This window comes from Gnatocerus cornutus, chromosome 8 (assembly GCF_029298725.1).
Source record: "Gnatocerus cornutus isolate USDA-ARS CGAHR chromosome 8, icGnaCorn1.1, whole genome shotgun sequence".
In the NCBI taxonomy this organism is placed as follows: domain Eukaryota; kingdom Metazoa; phylum Arthropoda; class Insecta; order Coleoptera; family Tenebrionidae; genus Gnatocerus; species Gnatocerus cornutus.
Window position 1 is genome coordinate 10,053,755 of NC_142240.1, and position 19,603 is coordinate 10,073,357.

The window sequence follows — 19,603 nt, forward strand, 5'->3', positions numbered from 1 at the left end:
AAAATACTTTGTTTGCATTTTTAAAACGGTCATTACACGTAACAAAATCCATGAAGAAATGTTATGGTTAAGAAATCTATCATGTGTCGTTGGCGTCGATAGCGATTGATTAATGGAATGTCACGAAGTAAAAACATACGGTCATAGCTCTTTTATTATTCCGTCGCCGAACTGCTTTAAGTGATAAAATTAGTTGTTTGAGAGTCCAAGAAAAACAACTTCACATCTGTAATACTCTATTAAAGAAATGTCAGCAACAATCACATAAGTTTGTTTTTAAATTTATATCGGAACACGCATTATATAATCTACATGACTCTCATTGTGAACAAATAATTACAATTCGTGCACAATCACATGTTATCTAAAATCAAACTTCCTCCTGTTTCATCAACGCGACCTGTTCGCTCTGCCGAACTTTCGCTGGATTGGACACAGGATTCTGTGAATATAAATACACGGCAAACATAACAGTTCCGATGGCCAGAACCGTATTTAAATAAATGGGAATGCTAAAAAATAAGTAGCTCAACACAGCCGTTAGAATTAGTTCCAAGGCACTAGCAAACGTCTTTAAAATCGAATTTAAAGTTTTGAGAAAGAAACTGGTGACGATACCAATCGCCGTGTTATTAAACATGACTAATAAGACTTTGTAATGCACAACTTTGCTTAAACTGTCGTACGTGAATGCAGTAAGGAGGTTGCCTTTGAAAGTTAGCAAGACAACGTTACAAACTATTGAATCTAAGTACATGAAGATGTTTTGGATGTAGATATTAACATCAGCCCCTTGTTTCTTCAGGAGGTATTCATTGTAGACTCCTGCTAAACACGAGCAGAAAATTTGAATAATAATAAAAATACCATTTAGGCCTATGTCTAGAGGATGCGACTTCTTGGCTTTGTCCTCGGGGCTTTCTTCAGTGAAATTTATTTGTTTAAGCATGCAACCACATGTTAGGATAACCAGAGACAGCCACTGCTTCCTACTCAAAGTTTTACTGAAGATGATCTGAAATTACATGTTAGAATGGAGAGATTTCAGGGGATATTACCTGGAATAACACTCCAGTCACTACTACTCTCAGTTGGAGCAACAAGTAATAAGTTGTAGGATCAAAAACAGACAAGTTAACAAACGATAGATTGTTATAGAAGCAGTAGAGTAAAGCAGGTACAAAATAGAGTAATAGTACTTTCTTATTTTCTACAACGTTTACGACTAGAGACCGAGGCGCATTGCTACAAGTGTTTAATTAGAACTCTGCTTAAAAATGAACTGAAACTTACTCTTTGCAGTACAAGACGGACGACACAATAAGCTTAAGAACTTCAGTAAGTAAGACTACAGTGACAATATTATAATCATAGTTGTTATCAGATTTCTGGGACGCTGTCACTAAGATCCCTGCAAGAGTCCGTTTACTAAAGGAATATGTAGATCCTTACCCACCTTGAGCCACAAATAACAAAATATAGGCCACAAAAATACAAAAACTTAGCCTTGATGGAAACAACTCCTGCCACGACAACGAGGTCATTTTCACGCTTTTTTTACATCGGGAAAAACTAATCAAAGATTTTTTCCACGTCGGATAGTTGAGTAATCTTCATCACTAAATCCTCCCACGATTTAGGTTATGTCACCAATCGATAACGATTTTACACAAAAAATCATTGTCTTGTGCAAAAACTCTCGGAAATTGTTTCAAATTCCACAAGAAGCACAATAATTAGCGCCTTAATTGGAAATTTACTGCATTTTTTATGTTTTTAACGAAATCACGTGACATTAGACACAGCCGGTAACTGTCACAACTGTCAAAATTTCCTTATGTCAAAAGTCATATGAATAGACAAGTTTGAAAAAACCGACTGCCGAAATCTGCAAACATCCGTTAATTTGTGTGTTGAAAAGTTCCGTTTTGTGACTGAAACGATAGAATGACGATCCAAGCATCCATGGGGGACGGAAATAAATCGAGAGGAGTCGTTTACAAAGACAAAAGTAAGCCCACCGATGTCCGACACAGCAACATCAATGCCGCAAAAGGTAAACACACTTTTTTTTAATAAATACGCCGAGTTCCGTCTTTAAGGGGTTAAAATCTTGAACTTTTCGTCTAACTACACCTTTTCAAGCGATTAAAATCAACTAACTGTAGTAATTTGAGTAAATACGGAGGTTTGAATTTTCAGCTGTGTGCGATGCGATTCGGACAAGTTTGGGGCCAAGAGGCATGGATAAAATGGTAAAACCATATAAATGATTATTGTCACTGTTACTGACACTGTTTTTAGATCCAGACAAGCAACGGTGAGGTTACTATAACCAACGATGGGGCTACTATTCTCAAACAAATAAATGTCATCCACCCTGCTGCTAAAATGGTATAATCTCCAACTATTTTTATTTAACACCATAACATGACCCAAACTTTTAGTTGGTGGAGCTGTCTCGCGCACAGGACATCGAAGCCGGCGACGGAACAACCACAGTAGTCGTTATCGCAGGGGCTTTGTTAGACGCAGCTGAAAAGCTCCTTTCTCGTGGAATCCACCCTACTGCTGTCTCTGAATCGTTTCAACGCGCCGCCACTCACGCTGTCGAGGTTTTATTTAGTTAACATCGTTTTTTCCTAATCGCTTTTTTAGATTTTAACAGGAATTGCAACGCCCGTTGAGTTGGACAACCGTGAACAGTTGGTTAAGAGTGCTTCCACGTCTTTGAACTCAAAAGTTGTCTCGCAACATTCGAGTTCTTTGGCTCCTCTGGCCGTGGATGCGGTTCTCAAAGTCGTGGAACCCGGACGTGAACAAGTCGTGTCTTTATCAGATATTAAAGTGATCAAGCAACTTGGGGGTACTGTTGAAGATACTGAATTGATCGATGGAATTGTTTTCCCTCAGAGAGTCGCTAACGTCAACGGCCCCAAACGCATAGAAAAGGCGAAGATTGGGTTAATCCAGTTCTGTATTTCGCCCCCGAAAACGGACATGGACCACAACGTTATTGTTTCGGATTACGCTGCTATGGACAGAGTCTTAAAAGAAGAACGCACGTACATTTTGAATATTGTGAAACAGATAAAGAAAGCTGGTTGTAACGTTCTTTTGGTAAATCTTCGGCGATTTTATTTCCGGTTCTATTTCGTATTCATTTCAGATCCAAAAATCCATTCTTCGTGACGCTGTTTCTGAGCTGGCCATCCACTTCTTAGACAAAATCAAATGCATGGTCGTTAAAGACATCGAAAGAGAGGACGTCGAGTTTGTTTGCAAATCTCTAGGTTGTCGCCCCATCGCATCTTTGGACCATTTCACCGCAGAGAATCTCGTAACCGCCGAATTAGTCGAAGAAGTTGGTGTTGGGGGCCATAGGATGGTGAAAATCACGGGGGCTCAAAACGCCGGGAAGACAGTCACGTTGTTAGTCAGAGGCTCGAATAAGCTTGTTTTGGAGGAAGCAGACAGATCTCTACACGATGCACTTTGCGTTATTCGTTGTTTAGTTCGAAAGAAGGCAGTTATTGCAGGCGGTGGTGCTCCTGAGATCGAACTCGCATTGAAGTTGGCAGCATTGGCTGATAAAATGGAAGGAATCGACGCGATTTGTTTGAGGGCGTACGCCAACGCTTTGGAGATCATTCCTTTCACTTTGGCAGAAAATGCGGGGCTCAACCCGATACAGGTATAAAAAATTATTAAAAAGGGTTGCAGGGGGGCAATTTTGAGTGATTTTTCAGACAGTGACGGAACTCAGGAACCGACACGCTAAGGGTGAGATTTCGGCTGGTATTAACGTTCGCAAAGGGACGATTTCGGATATTTTGGAAGAGAATGTGGTCCAACCACTGTTAGTTACCGTCAGTGCTGTCAGTTTTGCAACGGAAACCGTTCGTTCAATACTGAAAATCGATGATATTGTAAGTTTGATTGGGAAATTGTTATTTATTTTGCTTCATTGTGTGTTTTTCAGGTCAATACGATGACGTAAAGGGGCTTTTACACTTTTTTTGTAACTGTTTAATCACACCGCATTTTTTCAAGTAGGCGCTGCACGATCACGTTTGGTGCGCGTACTCAGCCGTAATGTATTACTTTTAGTTCGCAATAAAATTAACAATCCTATTTCTCGTGTTTTTATTTGGATTAGAAAGAAAGAATGCTTTTTACAAATGACATCCTATAATAAAATATCTACAATTTAAACAACAATAAATACGCAGCTCTAACGTTTTAGAAAATTACTCTTTAAGTTTCAACTGTTTTAATATCTGTTCTGAAACAACTTTCGTGGCTTTGTCGGCGTTGGGAATTAAGAACCTGTCCATGTCGGAAATGATAAGGTTTTCACCATCTGGGACGCCATATTTAAAAGTAATTAATTCCGGATGTCGTTTCCGGGCTGTGATTTTCACTATTGCTGAAAGGGGGCGTTTTACGATAACTTCCGCGATTCCTTTCCTTTCCGGCATTTCTCTAAGTACGATGAGTTCACTATTCGTTACAATCAGATGACTCTTGTACATGAACCCATTCAATTTAACTTCCTGACATGGGAAATGTTCAATAACCTCAGGATTCTTCAACCACGCCTGTATCTGCACCAATTCCCTCGTGTCTTCATCTTCAACATCCTCCATGTTCGTCACGTTATCATGATCGTCATCTATACTAAAAACGGGCGCCACGTTTCTGTATCTTTTACCAATTTTATCGCTGCTACTGACGTGGCGCTCTTGCACTGGGCTACTGTTGGGGTTTACGATATAATCTATGAGTTTTTCTTTGACTTCGGCCGATTTCGATTTCATAGCCGCGGAAATCTTTCCGAATAAATCGGTGGATTGACCAGATTTGACACTTTGCGCTTCTTGGAAACGGGGGGCGCATACTATACAGACTTTGGGGTTGTGGTCCTGGAGGTACTCGCTCACATTATCCGAGAAGTAGTTATGAATCGCGATGTAGCCACCCGTTAGAAGAGATACGTATTGTGTATGTTTTTGTAAGAAGGAAGCCACGACCATGTGGGTGTACTGGTCTTCTTCGTTGCGCCCCGAGCCCAGGAAGCAGAGATGCTCACCACCTAAGAAAACGAATAAAAATTTGAAGTGTCAGAAGAAGAGTCTCACCTGCGCTGGAATTGTGAGCAAGAGCCTGCTTCTGCGCTGATAAGAGTCCTTGCACTGCAGTACTAAAAGCGCTAGGTTCTTGCAGCATTAAATTACAGTCCAAATGGAAAGCAGTAGGTAAATGCCCAGCGTTATACTGTTCTATGGGTCTACAATCCACCAGGAAAAACCTAACAGCGTCGATATTCCCAGTTTCGTTTCTATTTTCTACCAATTCGCTTACAGAAACTGGAAGACACAAAGCTTGCGAGACTAAAGCACTCTCTTCTCCTTTCCCGTTGTAAAGATTCTGCATGAGATCAGTACGGAAGCTCACCGGAGTCTTTATCGCGTAATATTGTGCTAAAGAACAAAAATCTCCTACGTCGTCCGCTTCCAAAGCACACGGCATATTCGATAAATTCGCAATTATGACATCACGAGATTCACTTTTCATGGAGATAATTTGTTCTCTTGCATTAACAACCATAATCAACGACAGGAAAAAAATAAAGAAAGGATCAGACTGTTGAAAATAATAGTCCCACATATTAATAACCACCTGCAAGTTACAAGTTGCGGCGAAAAGCGACTGGAACCAAGACAAACAATATTTATCGGGAGTAATCCTTTTCGTGTCTAGAAACGAACACAGTTCTGGGTCGTGGTAAAGAAGCAAAAGCCGTAAAATATGAAAGGCGTTGCCATCAGTGCGGCAGCTTTGAGGAACGTACGTGTCACGAATGGCCTCAAAGAGATTGTAAGTCGCAGAACGGGGGACTTTGAGGGTGAGGAGAGGGAGAAGAAGCTCAATCCAACCATTATTTTTCTCGTAAGATAAATTCCTACTTTTGCAATAGAAAGTTAAGATTGACTCCAAGTCAGACACCACCGAAAGTTTATCTTCTTCGTCATTTCCTAGTTTCGAGACAAAAACTGAACAGTCTTCTCTTAGCACCGATTGATTAGGCAGGTCGTAGATTTCGTTGAAATGGTCGAGTTGGTTGCCCTTGTCGCGAACGTCGAGGCAAATCTAGAAAAAAAACGAAGAACCTGCTAAAATTTACCATAGTTCCGGGAAAAAAAGGTGGCCGAGTTACAAGTACATAAAAACACCTTTTAATTAGTTTCTTATCTGTGTTATCTAAGCCATGTGTGTTTGTTTACATAGTCCACCCTATCTAATGACTCATCCAACAATACTGCGATAAATGAATGTGCTTTTTCTTGAAATCCAAGACATTGCATCACTATTTCGTTGAGTATTAAATACGTCTTAACTTTGCCAAAAATTTACGTGTTTTGATTAATTCCTTACCTGCCAAACTTCTGACCTCAAATTATCAGGCAACGGTTTTCCTTTACAAATACAGTAGATATCACTAACAGAACATTCTTCTAACAAGGCATTTTCCAAATCAGTCACCCTGTAAATGTAAAAACAAGTTAATAAATAAATAAATAAACGCTATAAAAGTGAAAGAACATTTGGTGACATATTGATAAAAATAGCCAACTTTGGAGTCAAACTGGCACAATTTTGGAGAACTTACCAGCCACTATCGTCGTCAATGCTTGCCATTTTCACATATTAAACAGAAAACGTATATAAAATCCTCAAATACGGTATACAACGTGTCAAAATTGACATCCAAAACAGGTGATCATTGCAGTTCTAGAAGTGGCGCTCAGATCGCTGCTACAAAAACTGAACGATAGATGGCAACTGGAAATTTGAAATTTTGTTAATATAAGGGGGCTAAATACCTGCTGATCCTCGGAGAAGAGGCTCCACCGTCTCATTCTTTCATTTCATTGTCAAAAGTTTTGACACTAATGACAGCCACAGCTTCCTTCGTTTTTCAGATTAAAAGAAATGAAAAAATCCCAAAAATCCCTAAATATGAACAGAATAAATTTTACTTTGCATAAATAAAAAGTTTTTCTTAAATCGTATCGACAATACTGAAAATTGAAGCCGTGGCTCTTTGCTATTGATTTAAAATTTAAAGTTGCCGCCTGTCAGTTGTCAATCTCGTGCGGCTGTCAAACTCATTACATAACCTCATTCCGATAAATAACCACTAAAGATAAGAATTTGCGTGTGGTATCTCGAAGTATCCGTCTCAGTGTAACTAAATGGCTTCGTCGTCCACCGGTTCCGGTTCCTCTATCCCAAAATGGCAAATTGCTTTAGGACTAGGTGCAGCAAGTGCTCTCGGTCTCAGCTACTGGTACTTACGAACGTCCAAAAAGCCTCAGTTGAAAGACACCAGCGACACTATATCAATCGATGAGTCAGAGAAAGAACCCCCGAAAGAAATCACCCCGTTAGAACGCGCCCAACAGTATAAAACCGAAGGAAATGACATGTTTAAAAAAGGCAAGTTTGATGAAGCCATTCATTTCTATAACAAAGCCATCGAGACGTGTCCCGAAGAATTCAAGACTGAGCTCGCGACGTATTATCAAAATCGAGCTGCCGCCTATGAGAATCTAAAGAAGTGGAGTAGTGTCATTGCAGATTGTACAAAAGCCATTGAATTAAATTCAAAGTATGAGAAAGCTCTGATGAGGAGAGCTAAAGCTGAAGAAGTAGTGAAAGATTGGGAGAATTGTTTGGATGATGTAACGTGTGTTTGTTTACTACAACAGTTCCAGAACCAGACGGCACTTTTGATGGCCGATCGCGTTTTGAAAGAACTTGGTAAAAAGCACGCGCAGGAAGCAATGAGAAGCCGAAAACCGGTCATACCCTCGAAGAATTTTATCAAAACGTACTTCATGTCATTCTCTGAAGATGTTGTCTACAAGAAGTTGATAGAAGTTGGGGATCCTCTAGGTCAAGGGGACCTCACAGGATTCCTCAAAGCCAAGCTAGCATTTGCGACGGAGAAATACGACGAAATCATACCATCATGCACTGAAGAAATAAATTCAAGTGAAGCAGAATCTCCTTTCAAAATTGAAGCTTTGTCGTTGCGAGCTTCCTTTTATTTCTTAACAGGAGATCTGGAGAAAGCCCAAGAAGACTTAACTACCATAATCAACACCGACAATTGCGATGTTAAAATTAAAGTCAACTCCTTAATTAAACGAGCGTCTATCTTCATGCAGAGTGAGAAGCTCCCCGAGTGCCTTCAAGACTTTGACAAAGCGGCCGAAATCGGGCCAAATATCTCTGATGTCTTCCATCACAGAGGTCAAGTCAAACTGTTAATGGAAAAAACAGAAGAAGCTATCATTGACTTCAAAAAAGCGGTGGAGTTGAATCCCGATTTTTCAGTAGCTTTCGTACAGAAGTGCTACTCTGATTATCGACACGCGATGCAACTTCAAGATGTACAACTTCTCATTGAGAGCTTAGCGAACTTTAGAAAAGGAATTGAGAAATTCCCCACTTGTGTCGAAACATATGTTCTATACGCCCAAGTTCTTGCAGAGAAGCAGGATTTCCAAGAAGCGGAAGACCTCTACAAAAAAGCTCTAGAAATAGACCCCCAGAACGCTTCTATTTTTGTTCACAGAGGTCTACTCAGGCTCCAATGGAAAGGCGAGATCGAACAAGCCGTAGAAATGATGAAGGAAGCCGTCAAAATCGACGAAAAGTGCGAATTTGCCTACGAAACTCTTGGAACTGTCGAAGTCCAACGGTATTTCTCACCCTTCCAATTTAAACTCTCTTTAATAATATTTTTTCAGAGGAAACCTCGTCGTCGCTATCGACTTATTTAACAAAGCCATAGGCCTTGCTAGGTCAGAAATGGAACTTACACATTTATTTTCGTTAAGGGACGCAGCTACGTCACAGCTAAAAGTCACAACACGTCTTGGAATGGACTCCCTTAGTAAATCGTAATTTTTTTTACACACCTATGAGTAATAAGCTTTTCTTGAATAAATTCTTGTAAAAAAGTTTGTTTCTTGTAGGTAATTATTGTTAGTTATTCTTTTAAATTGTTGTGTAATTTCCTAAAATTGTTTCTTGTAAATACGGCATTCCAGAGATATTTGAAAACTTTAGTGTTTTTTCCACAGACTGGTGCTTAATAAATATTTGTAAGCAGTTAAAGGCGTTGTCATTCGCATAAAAATGCTTGTAAAGCTGTTAAAACAGCTCAAGAATCCATTTTAAGAAAACCGGACCGGCGCATCCACCATTTTATGTAAGCAAATTTGTTTAAACAAAATGGATTTTGTGATTTACGTATTAAATCGTCGAGGAACAAGAGCAACATTTTTTTCTGAGATAAAATATCGTTAACAATGATTTTCAGTCCTGATGTATTGTTGGTTGCCTAGCATAGAATTACAAAATTGTTTATTATTTAACAACATAAGTCATAAACCGATTAGAAACACTGGATAAGCAGCCAAGAAAACTACAATAAAACCTGCTATCTCTTAATTAAACGGAAGACCGCTATAATTTTTCTATTAATTTAATTAATTTAATTAACTGTTTTATAACTTTGGAAATTTTAACGCGGAAACAATGAAATTTGGAGGCGGTACTCTATTTGACTTGGTGCCTAAAATTGCCAAATTCTAAAATTTAATATTGTAAGAAAAGAATTTTAAAAATATCGTCGTATAAGCGGTATCATCGGCAAACTTAGTTGTAAAAATATTTTGTTACTACTTTTTCTCATATGTTTTTTTTTGCTGGCAACTTACTGGTGGAAATTATTTCTTGTATTTTTGAATAGATTTAACCTTAAGCCAAGATTCGATTCATTAAAAAAATTACTTACACTGCTAAAAATCAGTTTTTTTGCGCTCCCGTATGACTTGAGATTGCCGCTTAGTCTTCAATAATTAAAGCCAAAACTTTTAAAACGTATCATAACTTTGTGAATTTTGTTAGCAAAAGAGTGAAAATTGGAGATTGCTACGTTCGATCTGCTGCTCACTTTCTGTGTGAAATTAGAAAATTTTATAGTCAAAAAGTTATATAGTTTTTTTTTGTAAAATTTAATAAAATTTTAACGCGGAAATTTCGAGGCGGTACTCTATTCGACTTGTTTTTTGAAATTGCCAAATTGCAAAATTTTAGATTGCAAGGAATAGATTTAAAAAACATTCCGTCTTCAGTTGAACTCAAAATTTCTAAAACGTATCATAACTTTAAGAGTTTTGTTGTCAAAAAAAGTGAAAATTGGAGATACTTACTTTCAAGTTATTCATTTTCTATGAAAAATTAAAACATTTTAGAGTCAAATTTCGTCAATTTTATCGCTGAAACTATCAAATTTGAAGGCAGTATATTTAGGATCTGCTCCTTAATGTTGCCAAATTCTAAAATCTTACGACGCAAAGGAAGAATAATAGTTAAAATACGTAGTTAAATTCAATGTTTTTTTTTAATTTACGATGTAAATCTCTTTTGGATGACATTTTTCCAGAACTTTCGGAGCTCCGTATATCCGGAACTACAACAGACAGAAAGATGCAGTTTTGGCCATCGTTTTTCCCGCACTTTTTTTGTCAAGAATTCGGCCTTACTTACCATTTTGAATTTGAAATAATAAAAATTATTACGAACCCTTAAAATCTGTAATTTGTGTTTACCAATACCGCAAAGAGCCCCATTTCTCCCCCTTTATGGCGTTACCGTTGTCGCAAGTCGTATTAATAACGAATACTAATGAGCCCCTTTGTTCAGCGCCCCAAACAGGATGTAAACATTCTTTACGTGTATGTCCATCGACTGCGAATAACATTAAATACCGCGAACTGTAATAACTGATTAACTGCACGTCCTTGTGAGTGCGAGTGATGTCCTTTGCTACGTGAAGAAATCCAAAAGGCATTAACACCAAGCCCCTACACATGTACAACTCCAACGTGCCGTAATCACCGCATATCAATTAATATTTGCCAAATAAATCATTTTTCTCGTGGAGAATATTAATGGTCTGGGACGAACGCAATTGGAATGATAAAGAGATAAATAGAATTGGACGCAAGGCCGGCGTTTAAAAATAATGCTGGATGTGGGTGCCCTCAGTGTTACGTTCTGCATACATAAAAAATTCAGTGCGGGTATACAAAAAAACTGTTTTTTGCTTAATTTATTTAGGAAATTAATTGACTAGAAACATTGTTTGGGCACAATGAGGTTGTTACAACTCATCAGAATAATGGAAATTGTCCAAGAATTCGTCTTGCAAGCGGTGGGTGTAGTAGTGGGACTGCAATTTTATTGTCCGATGATAATTTTGAGAGCATTGTAGATGTTTATTGCTTACGATTACGTGGTAGTTCCGGTCTTGCTCCAGCAATTCCAGCAGTGCGTGGATGTAGTCGATGGCGTGTTGCAGGGTCTTTACCTTGCTTATCCGCTTTCCCCTGAATTAACATATAAGAAACAAAGAAAAAGTTAAAAAGGAACACCACCCTTACCTTGAATTTTCCACTGGTACCGCTTTTCTAAGCCTCGCAAAAGCTGTATTCACGGCTTGCACCCTCCTCCTCTCCCTCGCATTTCTTTTGGCGACAACTTGCGCTGGTTTGTCTTTATGTGGCACGTGTTTATATCCTCTTTTCTTATTCTTCTCCTTTGTCCCATCTTCTGGCGCCGTAACTCGATATTCTCCACCATTCACCACCCATTGTGAGTACATGCAAGATGACACCGAAGAAACTTCCATGGTTCATTCTCGTGCTTTCGCGTGTCTTAGCCACAACAGTACTAACCCTTGATTATCATTATTCCGCTATCAGTTTCGTACACCCGCATACACCTGGAAAGGGCGGGATCTTTCGTTTTTTATGTTTCAGCTGGCCACGAGGTCGCCAAAATCAGACAGATGATGGGTCAGAAGGATAAAGGGCTCTTAGACCACCTGGATAAGATAATTGACTTGATTAGGTGCGATGATGGGCAGATGATTTTTACGAGATTGGAAGTGGTGGTCATTTCGGGGTTGCGGGGTTTGGAAAGGGGAAAAGTTAATGGAATGATGAGTGGTTGGTTTTTTCGTGTGCTGATTTTGGTGAAGGGTGGGCGGGTGAACGTTTTATGCGCGTTGGAGGGATAACAATGCGGTTTAAATTACTAATTTATGATTGTAATCCAGTAAGAGAAATCGAATTTCAAAATTCCGGAAAATTTTGTATGTTGGGTTGCCTACGCTCGCTGAATTACCGCCCCCATTCTATTTGTAAATGCACGAATTCGTTTCTGCTTGTTTATAAAACACCCATTTTCCGTGCGATGGTCCCTAGTTCTGTTTGCAAGTCCATTTAAAATTCTCCCCATCAAAATCGAACGCTTGCTAACAACAATCCTCTTGCCTGACATGAATAAATCCTCTACCTCCACAAACATCATTTGAATGTTAATTTCTTCTGGACCGTACGGTATTCCCACACATACGCTTCTCAGAATCGTCAGTTTGCGTCGAACTTGAACTTGGAAACTTCCGCCCATCGCAAAATACAAGAAGTCACCCATCGTGACCTGATCGAAATGCGCGACGATCGTTTCCTGCGATGGGCAATTTTTCTAACTAACGCAACGTATGGAATGTCGTGGTTACGCAACGTTACGTAAGGGAAAGGGAAAGTAGAGCGTGGCCCGCATTCGGATCCCTGCTAGCTCTTCCGGGCCGTGGCCGGTAACGTGCCGTGATTTACCTCCTGAAACTAGATCGAAGTGGAGGAAACGGAATCGATTGGATAATATGATTGGATAAGTCGTGGAGAATTGGCCGCGTTTATACGAGAAACCGTGACCAGAGGCGATGGGCCGCGAAGGAATAATTGTAGTAACACCCTGTGACATAAGGACTACCGAAATGCAACGTGACGGATGTTACAACCACGACGGGAAATTCCGCGTAAATCTCAGTCTTGTTTCATAGAATCCAAACTGTTTATAAACAGTTTTCGATTCTAGGAAATCACATCTTCACCTGTTGAAGGCGTTCTGGTATTTCATAAAGAGCGGTTCTACCTAAAGACAATTAATTAGTTTGATTCGTGGTACCACCATACCACACATTTTTTTTGGATTCCAACGCTCGGAATAACTCAATTTAAAAATTCTCGAGTTACGCATCTTCGCTAACCTCGTTTCCGATATTACAAAAGATCACAGAAGTGCAACAACGTGTAGCGGTTTTCTCATCGAGTTATTTAATATCGCCGTAATTGAGCACACGTTGCGATATGCTGAAGAAACACCTACGACCTTTCGGCCAATTTGGGACAATTATATAATCGAATCAACAGTTAGCTGCTTTATTCGGATGCGAACAGAGAACCTTCGGCATCTGGAAGAAGTGATGTAACGGATGGAGCTCGCAGTGGCGGAGGAAAGATTTCGTGGTACTACGAAAATGATCAAACTTCTATGATGACGCATTGTCTTGTGCTGTCACAGCAGAAAATACAAAGAATGAGTAGGAAGCAGCTGGTAACCTCTTTTTTTACGGAAGTGACGAGAGTTTTGTCAGCAACTTCCTCCACAAATAAGAATTAAAGTCAAATCCTTTGAGCGCAATCCGCGATATTTTCAATTACGAAACTGTTGTCCTTAAGATCGCAACTAAGGAAGTTTGCGAACAATTTCTCAATTATCTCCATGCAAATTGCGACCACGATAAACTTGTGACAAGGTTTTTCAATCTTACATTTTTTGTAGGTCTGGGAAAAGTAATTTTGGCTTAGGAAAACCCATCTCCATATAAATCTCAATTTAATTGCGTGTTGGAGCGCGTCCACCTCCAAAAGATTTCCGAAACAGTTCCCATAGATAAGAACCGGGTCGAAGCATAAATCATGATCGTATGGGAGGCCTCTAATAACAGCACGCTCTTCTCGGAGCGGTCATCGAAAGCCGTGATTAAAATCTCTGGATATTTACCTGAGGCCGACCGAGAGGTTCACATATACCGGAAGTCATAACTGGTTCCAGCAATCAGCGTGACTGTTGAAGCCCGAAGGACGAGAAATAATGAGTCTTCGGAGGAAATATGTCGTTGAAAGAAGCAAAAACTCCGTTCCGTTTCATCGGACGAGTTCACTGGAGGTTCATTAGCTTCGTGCCGGATGTCGCCAAGAACCAAAAATCGACCAACGTGGGAAAATTCTTTATAAAAAACGCAGCCATCACCAAATCAGTTTTAAAAAGACACAACAAGGGAAACCGGGGATAAAATAAAACCAAATTCGCATTAAAATGTGTCTATTGAATCACCTCCTCTTTCTTTTGGGGTACATCTTCCGGGCCTTCTTCCTAGTTTTGGGGGCACGTCTTGCCATATCGCAGTACGGCGCCTTCTCCTTCTCATCCATGTTCCTCCACTGTTCGGCCGCTTTGCTCATCAACTCTTTCCCTTTAACTTTCACGTTTCTTCTAAAATCCAACATGAAGTTAATAAAAGGGTTTCTATAAACGCGTGTCGGTCCGGGTTTTGCGATTTTCCCCAACGACTTTCTGTTCAAAGTTTCATCAAAATTGTCCATGCACAGATTTTCCGCTTTAACCATTTTAATGGAGGTGATTGACTTGTCAAATTGCACTCAAGAAAAAATAAATAAAATCTTCTCCGAGGAAACGCAGGGTCAAGGTTTGCGCATTTTTCGCAACAAACTTGATGGAGGCAGTTTATCAAAGTTGTAAATAATTTTAGAACGGATTTATTCTATATTATTAACCTGAAAATGTCACGAAACCGCGACAGCACCTTGTTGCACCATTTCTAATTACACACGTGCAAAGATCGGATTGCGTGATTCACACCGGAATTCCTGGAGAGCTTCTTGGACCTTCGCTGTTTTGAGTCACTAGCCAATCGTTTTATGTAAATTGTTGTTTTTCGCGTGTTTTTTGAATAAGGAAATTCCAAAGCGAAAAAATCATAATTCGAGAGATTTGAGATTCTGAGAACATTACACGAAACCACAAGAGGTCATTTTGGTGGAATGTCAATCCGTTTTATTCCATGAGCCCAAACAATTAGTTGTAATTTTTTGCTCATATTTGCTTTAGAAAGGTTATTATTTATCCAAATATGAATTTGGGTCCGCTAATTATTTTTCAGTGGAAATAATTTTCAGAACATCTGACTTTGTTGTACATATTAGGTTCATTTGCGTCAGAACAGGTGTGTAAATGGTAAATACATATTTATTTCTTTGTTGTTGTAAAGTGTTATATTTTTTTAAGACAGTGCCTTTCTTGTACTCTTACACTTATCAGATTATCACTGTGTTAATTGATATTGTGGTTTTCTTCCTTGTTCTGTTCCTCCTACGTTGTCACAACAGCGATTAGTTCTTTGTTCGATCGCGGTTTACGATTGGACTTTTTAGTATAAACTGACTAATTCGCGCAGGAAATTGTTAAGATCTTTCACATCCTGCCTACCGAGTTATTATCTTAATAATCTTATTCCGATTTTGCAATAGGCTTGAAAACGGACCGAAAATCACTAACAAGTGGTAATTTCGCCATTCGTGCATGTACAGCGAAATATTGATGACCCACTTCGTTTAATTATTATGTATGTTTGTCACTGCCGGAAATGGAATTTTATTGATTTATATGAGTTGCGTAATTGGGTTTTATTATTACTGCCCGCCAGTTATACAGGTGGTCCGAAGATGTCTGCGCAAAAATTTTCGTTTAATACCTCGTGAGGTCATGTTAAGTGTATTGCTGGTGGCCTAAAGAGGTTATGCTGACGTAACGGTTGCGTAAGCGTCAATTGTGGTTAAGAGGTCGTCTCGATCCAACCTCTGGCACCATCTCCGCCTTGTCCTTAATAAAAAAGCAACAGTTTTGATCGCGGCAACGCCGCTCGTCGCCTCGGAATGTGGCCTGGTGCAGAGAAGGAAGGAAGGAAGAGGTGGGAGGGAGAGGAGCTGTTGGATGCTGGATCAGTCGCTGACCTTGCAAGGAGAAGAACCAACCGGCTCTTCGTGGTACAGCCGGATATGGCGAACAGAAAACGACCGCCATGACATCGCCGAAACCGGAGGGCCCCAAAGGTCGCATTCTTTTACGCCAGGTACGCGCTCTTTGTGTCTAAAACGCAACCATGAGTGATGGAAGAAATAATGCTTCGGAGGATGCACGGTCCATTGCGTATCTTCGTGGTGGTAATAAGAGTAATAACCAGAAGATTTTTCTTTGGAGTGGATATTTCCGTTCGCTTGTCATCACGTTTCTTAAAAGCGACAGCTCGACTTGTTTACACAAGCTAGGGGAGTGAAAAAAAGACCTAATGGCAGACACGTTAGGTCAAGTTGAAAAATAACCTGAACACATGTGGAGCACTTGTGAGAGTACCACCCATGAGGAACCAGAGGAGTTTTTGCGTCAAAGAACTCGCGCACCTCTTACTCTGTCGCAAACCAATATTTTTATCGTCGACGTGACATATTACGTCATCTTGGTAACACGTCTTCGATCCGACCTCTCCCTTCTTCCTCTTGTTCCTCCACATCTCTTAAATAACGATTTAACGCGAACCGACGCCACTCTTATTACAGTCGCATTCTTCTCTAACCTTCTTGATCTCTCCAATTGCCTTTATTAAGCTCATTGCTGGTAATGGTGTAATTCGGCATCTGCAAGGTGCTGCGCAAACCTCCAAATTACATAATTAAACACTACCAATGAGATAATTGATCTGGCCTAGTAACCAAACGACATCAAATTGTGATCATGGAACTCTTCATCAGATTTGATTTTAATTACTCGGTTTTGATTTCCATTTTGTCGCATTCCGATGCTTGGATCCGCGTAGGAACTGGTTTTAATAATAGAATCCAGATAAAAGCGACAAACAAGATAACGATTTAATGGTCGGACCGGCCTGCGTAGACGGAAAAAGTTTAGCTGATTGATAGGAACAACAGTGGCGGAGCAGGATGAAAGTGCAGGAAATTTGCTCAAATTGCAACTCCGCCGCTGGAATTTATCAATTACTCCTGACCAAAAAAAGACGCATAAAAGCGAGCGAAGGAAGTGATAAATGCGGCACAAAATAAAGAGAACCAATCCGGGAAAAGATGGAAGGAGATATAAAACAGGAAACTAAAACAATAATTACCTGCTTTACACCTACAATATTGGAAAGGTTCTTTGTATCGACGTAATTCGCGATTATGAAAAAAAAAGATCAAATCTCGGCAGACCCATTTTGAAGCTAATCGTGCTGATCTTCGTGCTAACAATAAATAAGGCACTTAACCGGTTGCCATTTGCGTGTCTTTTGCTACAATTATCACCTCTTCGTCCCTGAGCAGCTTTGTCTTGGCACCAATTGACCATGTCGGTCTCGGACTTCCTCTCGACGACGTTTTTTGTGTCGGTGTTACTCGAAATCTAACGTGTTATTGTTCTCTAGAGTACATGCATGAGTGGTTCTCGAAAGAAACCTGTTTATGTAGCGACGGAACCAAATCAGACACGGTATTTTTGTGTCGGAACTGAAGACACAAAAGGTTCTTTTAGGGTGGTTCGCAGACACAATCCTCATGACCTTATGGAGCACCATCGTCGCTTTTCTTAAATGTTCTTAACCGCCTACTGCAGCAACTTCCTACTGGATTCAATGACCCCCTGAAGGCGGATCGGTGAGATATGAAACACATTATCCATAATGTAAAGTACTGTTACGTCGGTGATGTCGCCCCGGTCAATTGAAAGAACTTTTGAGTATGGACCTTAACTCGTTTCCGGGTGATAAGGTGAACTCTCGGATGTCAGTTAACGGAAAATCGAGCCTGGAGCGGCGAAGATCGCTTCCTGAACAGTGGCCCGTTACCGGTAACCATCTTCGGAGCTGTCTTCGCGAAATGTGATCGTAACGGAGATGCTGACCTAAAAGCCAACAGCGGAAGCATGACCCTAACTCAAATTCGACCACTTCCTTCATTTTTTCTTTATTCTTGCCGCACCTCTAATAAAATTTTATTGTCCATTAATACACAGATGCCACGCATGTGGTCATTGTTACGCAATTCGCGATTTCTGCCCACACCACAAGTTTTTGGCGAAGAAGGGCGTCGTCTTCGTGTGGGCTGAGGTTGTAGACCTTTGATGATGGACAAGTTAGAGTCGAAAACATTGTCAACGCGCTACTGGACGATTTATCTCGTTTTACATCAGTTTTTGATTGCGTGGTGCGTGATTAATGTCACATGCTGTATACATTCGAAATGAGAACAAGACAGGAAATTAAAAAAAAAAAAACGAAATCTTGACGAGGACAAAAATGTGGCAGACCTTGACCCTGCCCTGGCGGCGTGGGGGCAGGTGTCACAACGATAAGATATGCTAAATCAGAGGCTCGAAAATGGCGTCAACAGTGCTAAGGAAAAATTAGAATGGGTGCTATTGTCGTTTATTTATTGCTTTGATCAATAAAACTAGCTAAATAATTAAGAGCCCGACAACAAACAAGCGAGATAATAAAATAAAATTTGCCATTTTTTGCACGCCTTGTTAATCGTTGAATAACAATCAACACTTCTTGCAAAATTTTCCACGGGCGTCGCCCATCACACTCCCAATTTCTTCCTGTTCTGATGCATCAAAATTAATAACACCTGGATATTATCTTGAATTTATTCCAGTCGTCGGCTGTATCATCTCGTAATCTCATGTTTGGCTTGATGAATAGTTAAGAGCATAAACGACTCAGTGTACGCAGACGTGGTCGTATCTTGAGTTAAGAAATCCACATCGTTTTATCAGATTTAATTATGCAATTCGGCACGGAAATTTATGGCTCAATTAAGAGATATTTCCAGGTCTCGTGATCAGCAGTGGCGTGCAAGTGGAGCATCTTTGTGTCCATAAGTGACTAACGGCCACATTCATCTATGTTACGTTTCTGAGAAAGTCTATAAAGCCCCTATTGTATCAAGGGTAAAATTCAGTCTCTTTTAAGGACATACAATGACGTCCTTTTTTCACCTTGCACCTTGCAGGTAGCGAAACCGCGCCACTCCTCCAAACCGGGCCAGAAATATCTTCTTGTTTATGTGTTTAATGTTTGCATTAACACTTGACACTTGGCGAGGATTCGCCAACATCAGACGGTCTTTAACCCCGATACAACCCTTGTTTATTCAATCAGCGCAGTAACCTAAAATCTCTTGGAAATAGACTGTGGAACCGTTTTATCGGCTATTACCTCGCTTGCAAGAACAGGTGTTTTACGGTTTGGTGCTTGTCTACTCCGTTACCCTACTATTAACTGCATTTTTTTGTCTAGATGCACATGTGGGATTGACATCCCCCAACCACTGGTTTATGTTACGGATTTATGATGCGTTCCAGAGATTACAAAGAAAAAATGCATAGAGGGGGGCAAGAGTCAGGGAACCCGAACACGATTTAATTTTTCGTATTTCTCTTCCTTTTCTCTTTATGGTACTGAAATAATTCTCCTAAAAAAGCCAAAGTGGCGATGATCCATCCAACCATCAAAACGTAAAAAGGTCCTTCCAATCTCTTG

At 40.0% G+C, this 19,603-nt stretch overlaps 5 protein-coding genes across 5 annotated transcripts; 2 read left to right on the forward strand and 3 right to left on the reverse strand.

Annotated features, from left to right (window-relative positions):
• Positions 1–223: 223 nt before the first annotated feature.
• On the reverse strand, positions 224–1,648 carry senju (UDP-galactose transporter senju). Its single transcript, XM_088042764.1, has 4 exons — positions 1,457–1,648; positions 1,294–1,411; positions 1,059–1,245; positions 224–1,015 (listed from the first exon to the last, which is right to left on the reverse strand). Exons 1-4 carry the CDS (start codon positions 1,542–1,544, stop codon positions 371–373), a joined length of 1,038 nt encoding a protein of 345 aa, XP_087898890.1. The 5' UTR covers positions 1,545–1,648; the 3' UTR covers positions 224–370.
• A 155-nt stretch (positions 1,649–1,803) lies between these two features.
• CCT4 (chaperonin containing TCP1 subunit 4) lies at positions 1,804–4,134 on the forward strand. The gene is made up of 8 exons (XM_088042758.1): positions 1,804–2,056; positions 2,203–2,255; positions 2,305–2,394; positions 2,448–2,615; positions 2,659–3,120; positions 3,170–3,694; positions 3,750–3,929; positions 3,983–4,134. The coding sequence occupies exons 1-8, from the start codon at positions 1,948–1,950 to the stop codon at positions 3,998–4,000; spliced, it is 1,605 nt and encodes a 534-aa protein (XP_087898884.1). The 5' UTR covers positions 1,804–1,947; the 3' UTR covers positions 4,001–4,134.
• On the reverse strand, positions 4,130–6,828 carry TBC1D23 (TBC1 domain family member 23). The gene is made up of 4 exons (XM_088042757.1): positions 6,674–6,828; positions 6,439–6,547; positions 5,142–6,153; positions 4,130–5,095 (listed from the first exon to the last, which is right to left on the reverse strand). The coding sequence occupies exons 1-4, from the start codon at positions 6,700–6,702 to the stop codon at positions 4,251–4,253; spliced, it is 1,995 nt and encodes a 664-aa protein (XP_087898883.1). The 5' UTR covers positions 6,703–6,828; the 3' UTR covers positions 4,130–4,250.
• A 330-nt stretch (positions 6,829–7,158) lies between these two features.
• On the forward strand, positions 7,159–9,192 carry Tom70 (translocase of outer membrane 70). Its single transcript, XM_088043005.1, has 2 exons — positions 7,159–8,773; positions 8,823–9,192. Exons 1-2 carry the CDS (start codon positions 7,260–7,262, stop codon positions 8,977–8,979), a joined length of 1,671 nt encoding a protein of 556 aa, XP_087899131.1. The 5' UTR covers positions 7,159–7,259; the 3' UTR covers positions 8,980–9,192.
• A 2,036-nt stretch (positions 9,193–11,228) lies between these two features.
• Positions 11,229–11,810, reverse strand: LOC148169662 (protein lin-32-like). The gene is made up of 3 exons (XM_088043867.1): positions 11,526–11,810; positions 11,372–11,471; positions 11,229–11,314 (listed from the first exon to the last, which is right to left on the reverse strand). The coding sequence occupies exons 1-3, from the start codon at positions 11,771–11,773 to the stop codon at positions 11,246–11,248; spliced, it is 417 nt and encodes a 138-aa protein (XP_087899993.1). The 5' UTR covers positions 11,774–11,810; the 3' UTR covers positions 11,229–11,245.
• Between the last annotated feature and the right edge of the window lie 7,793 nt (positions 11,811–19,603).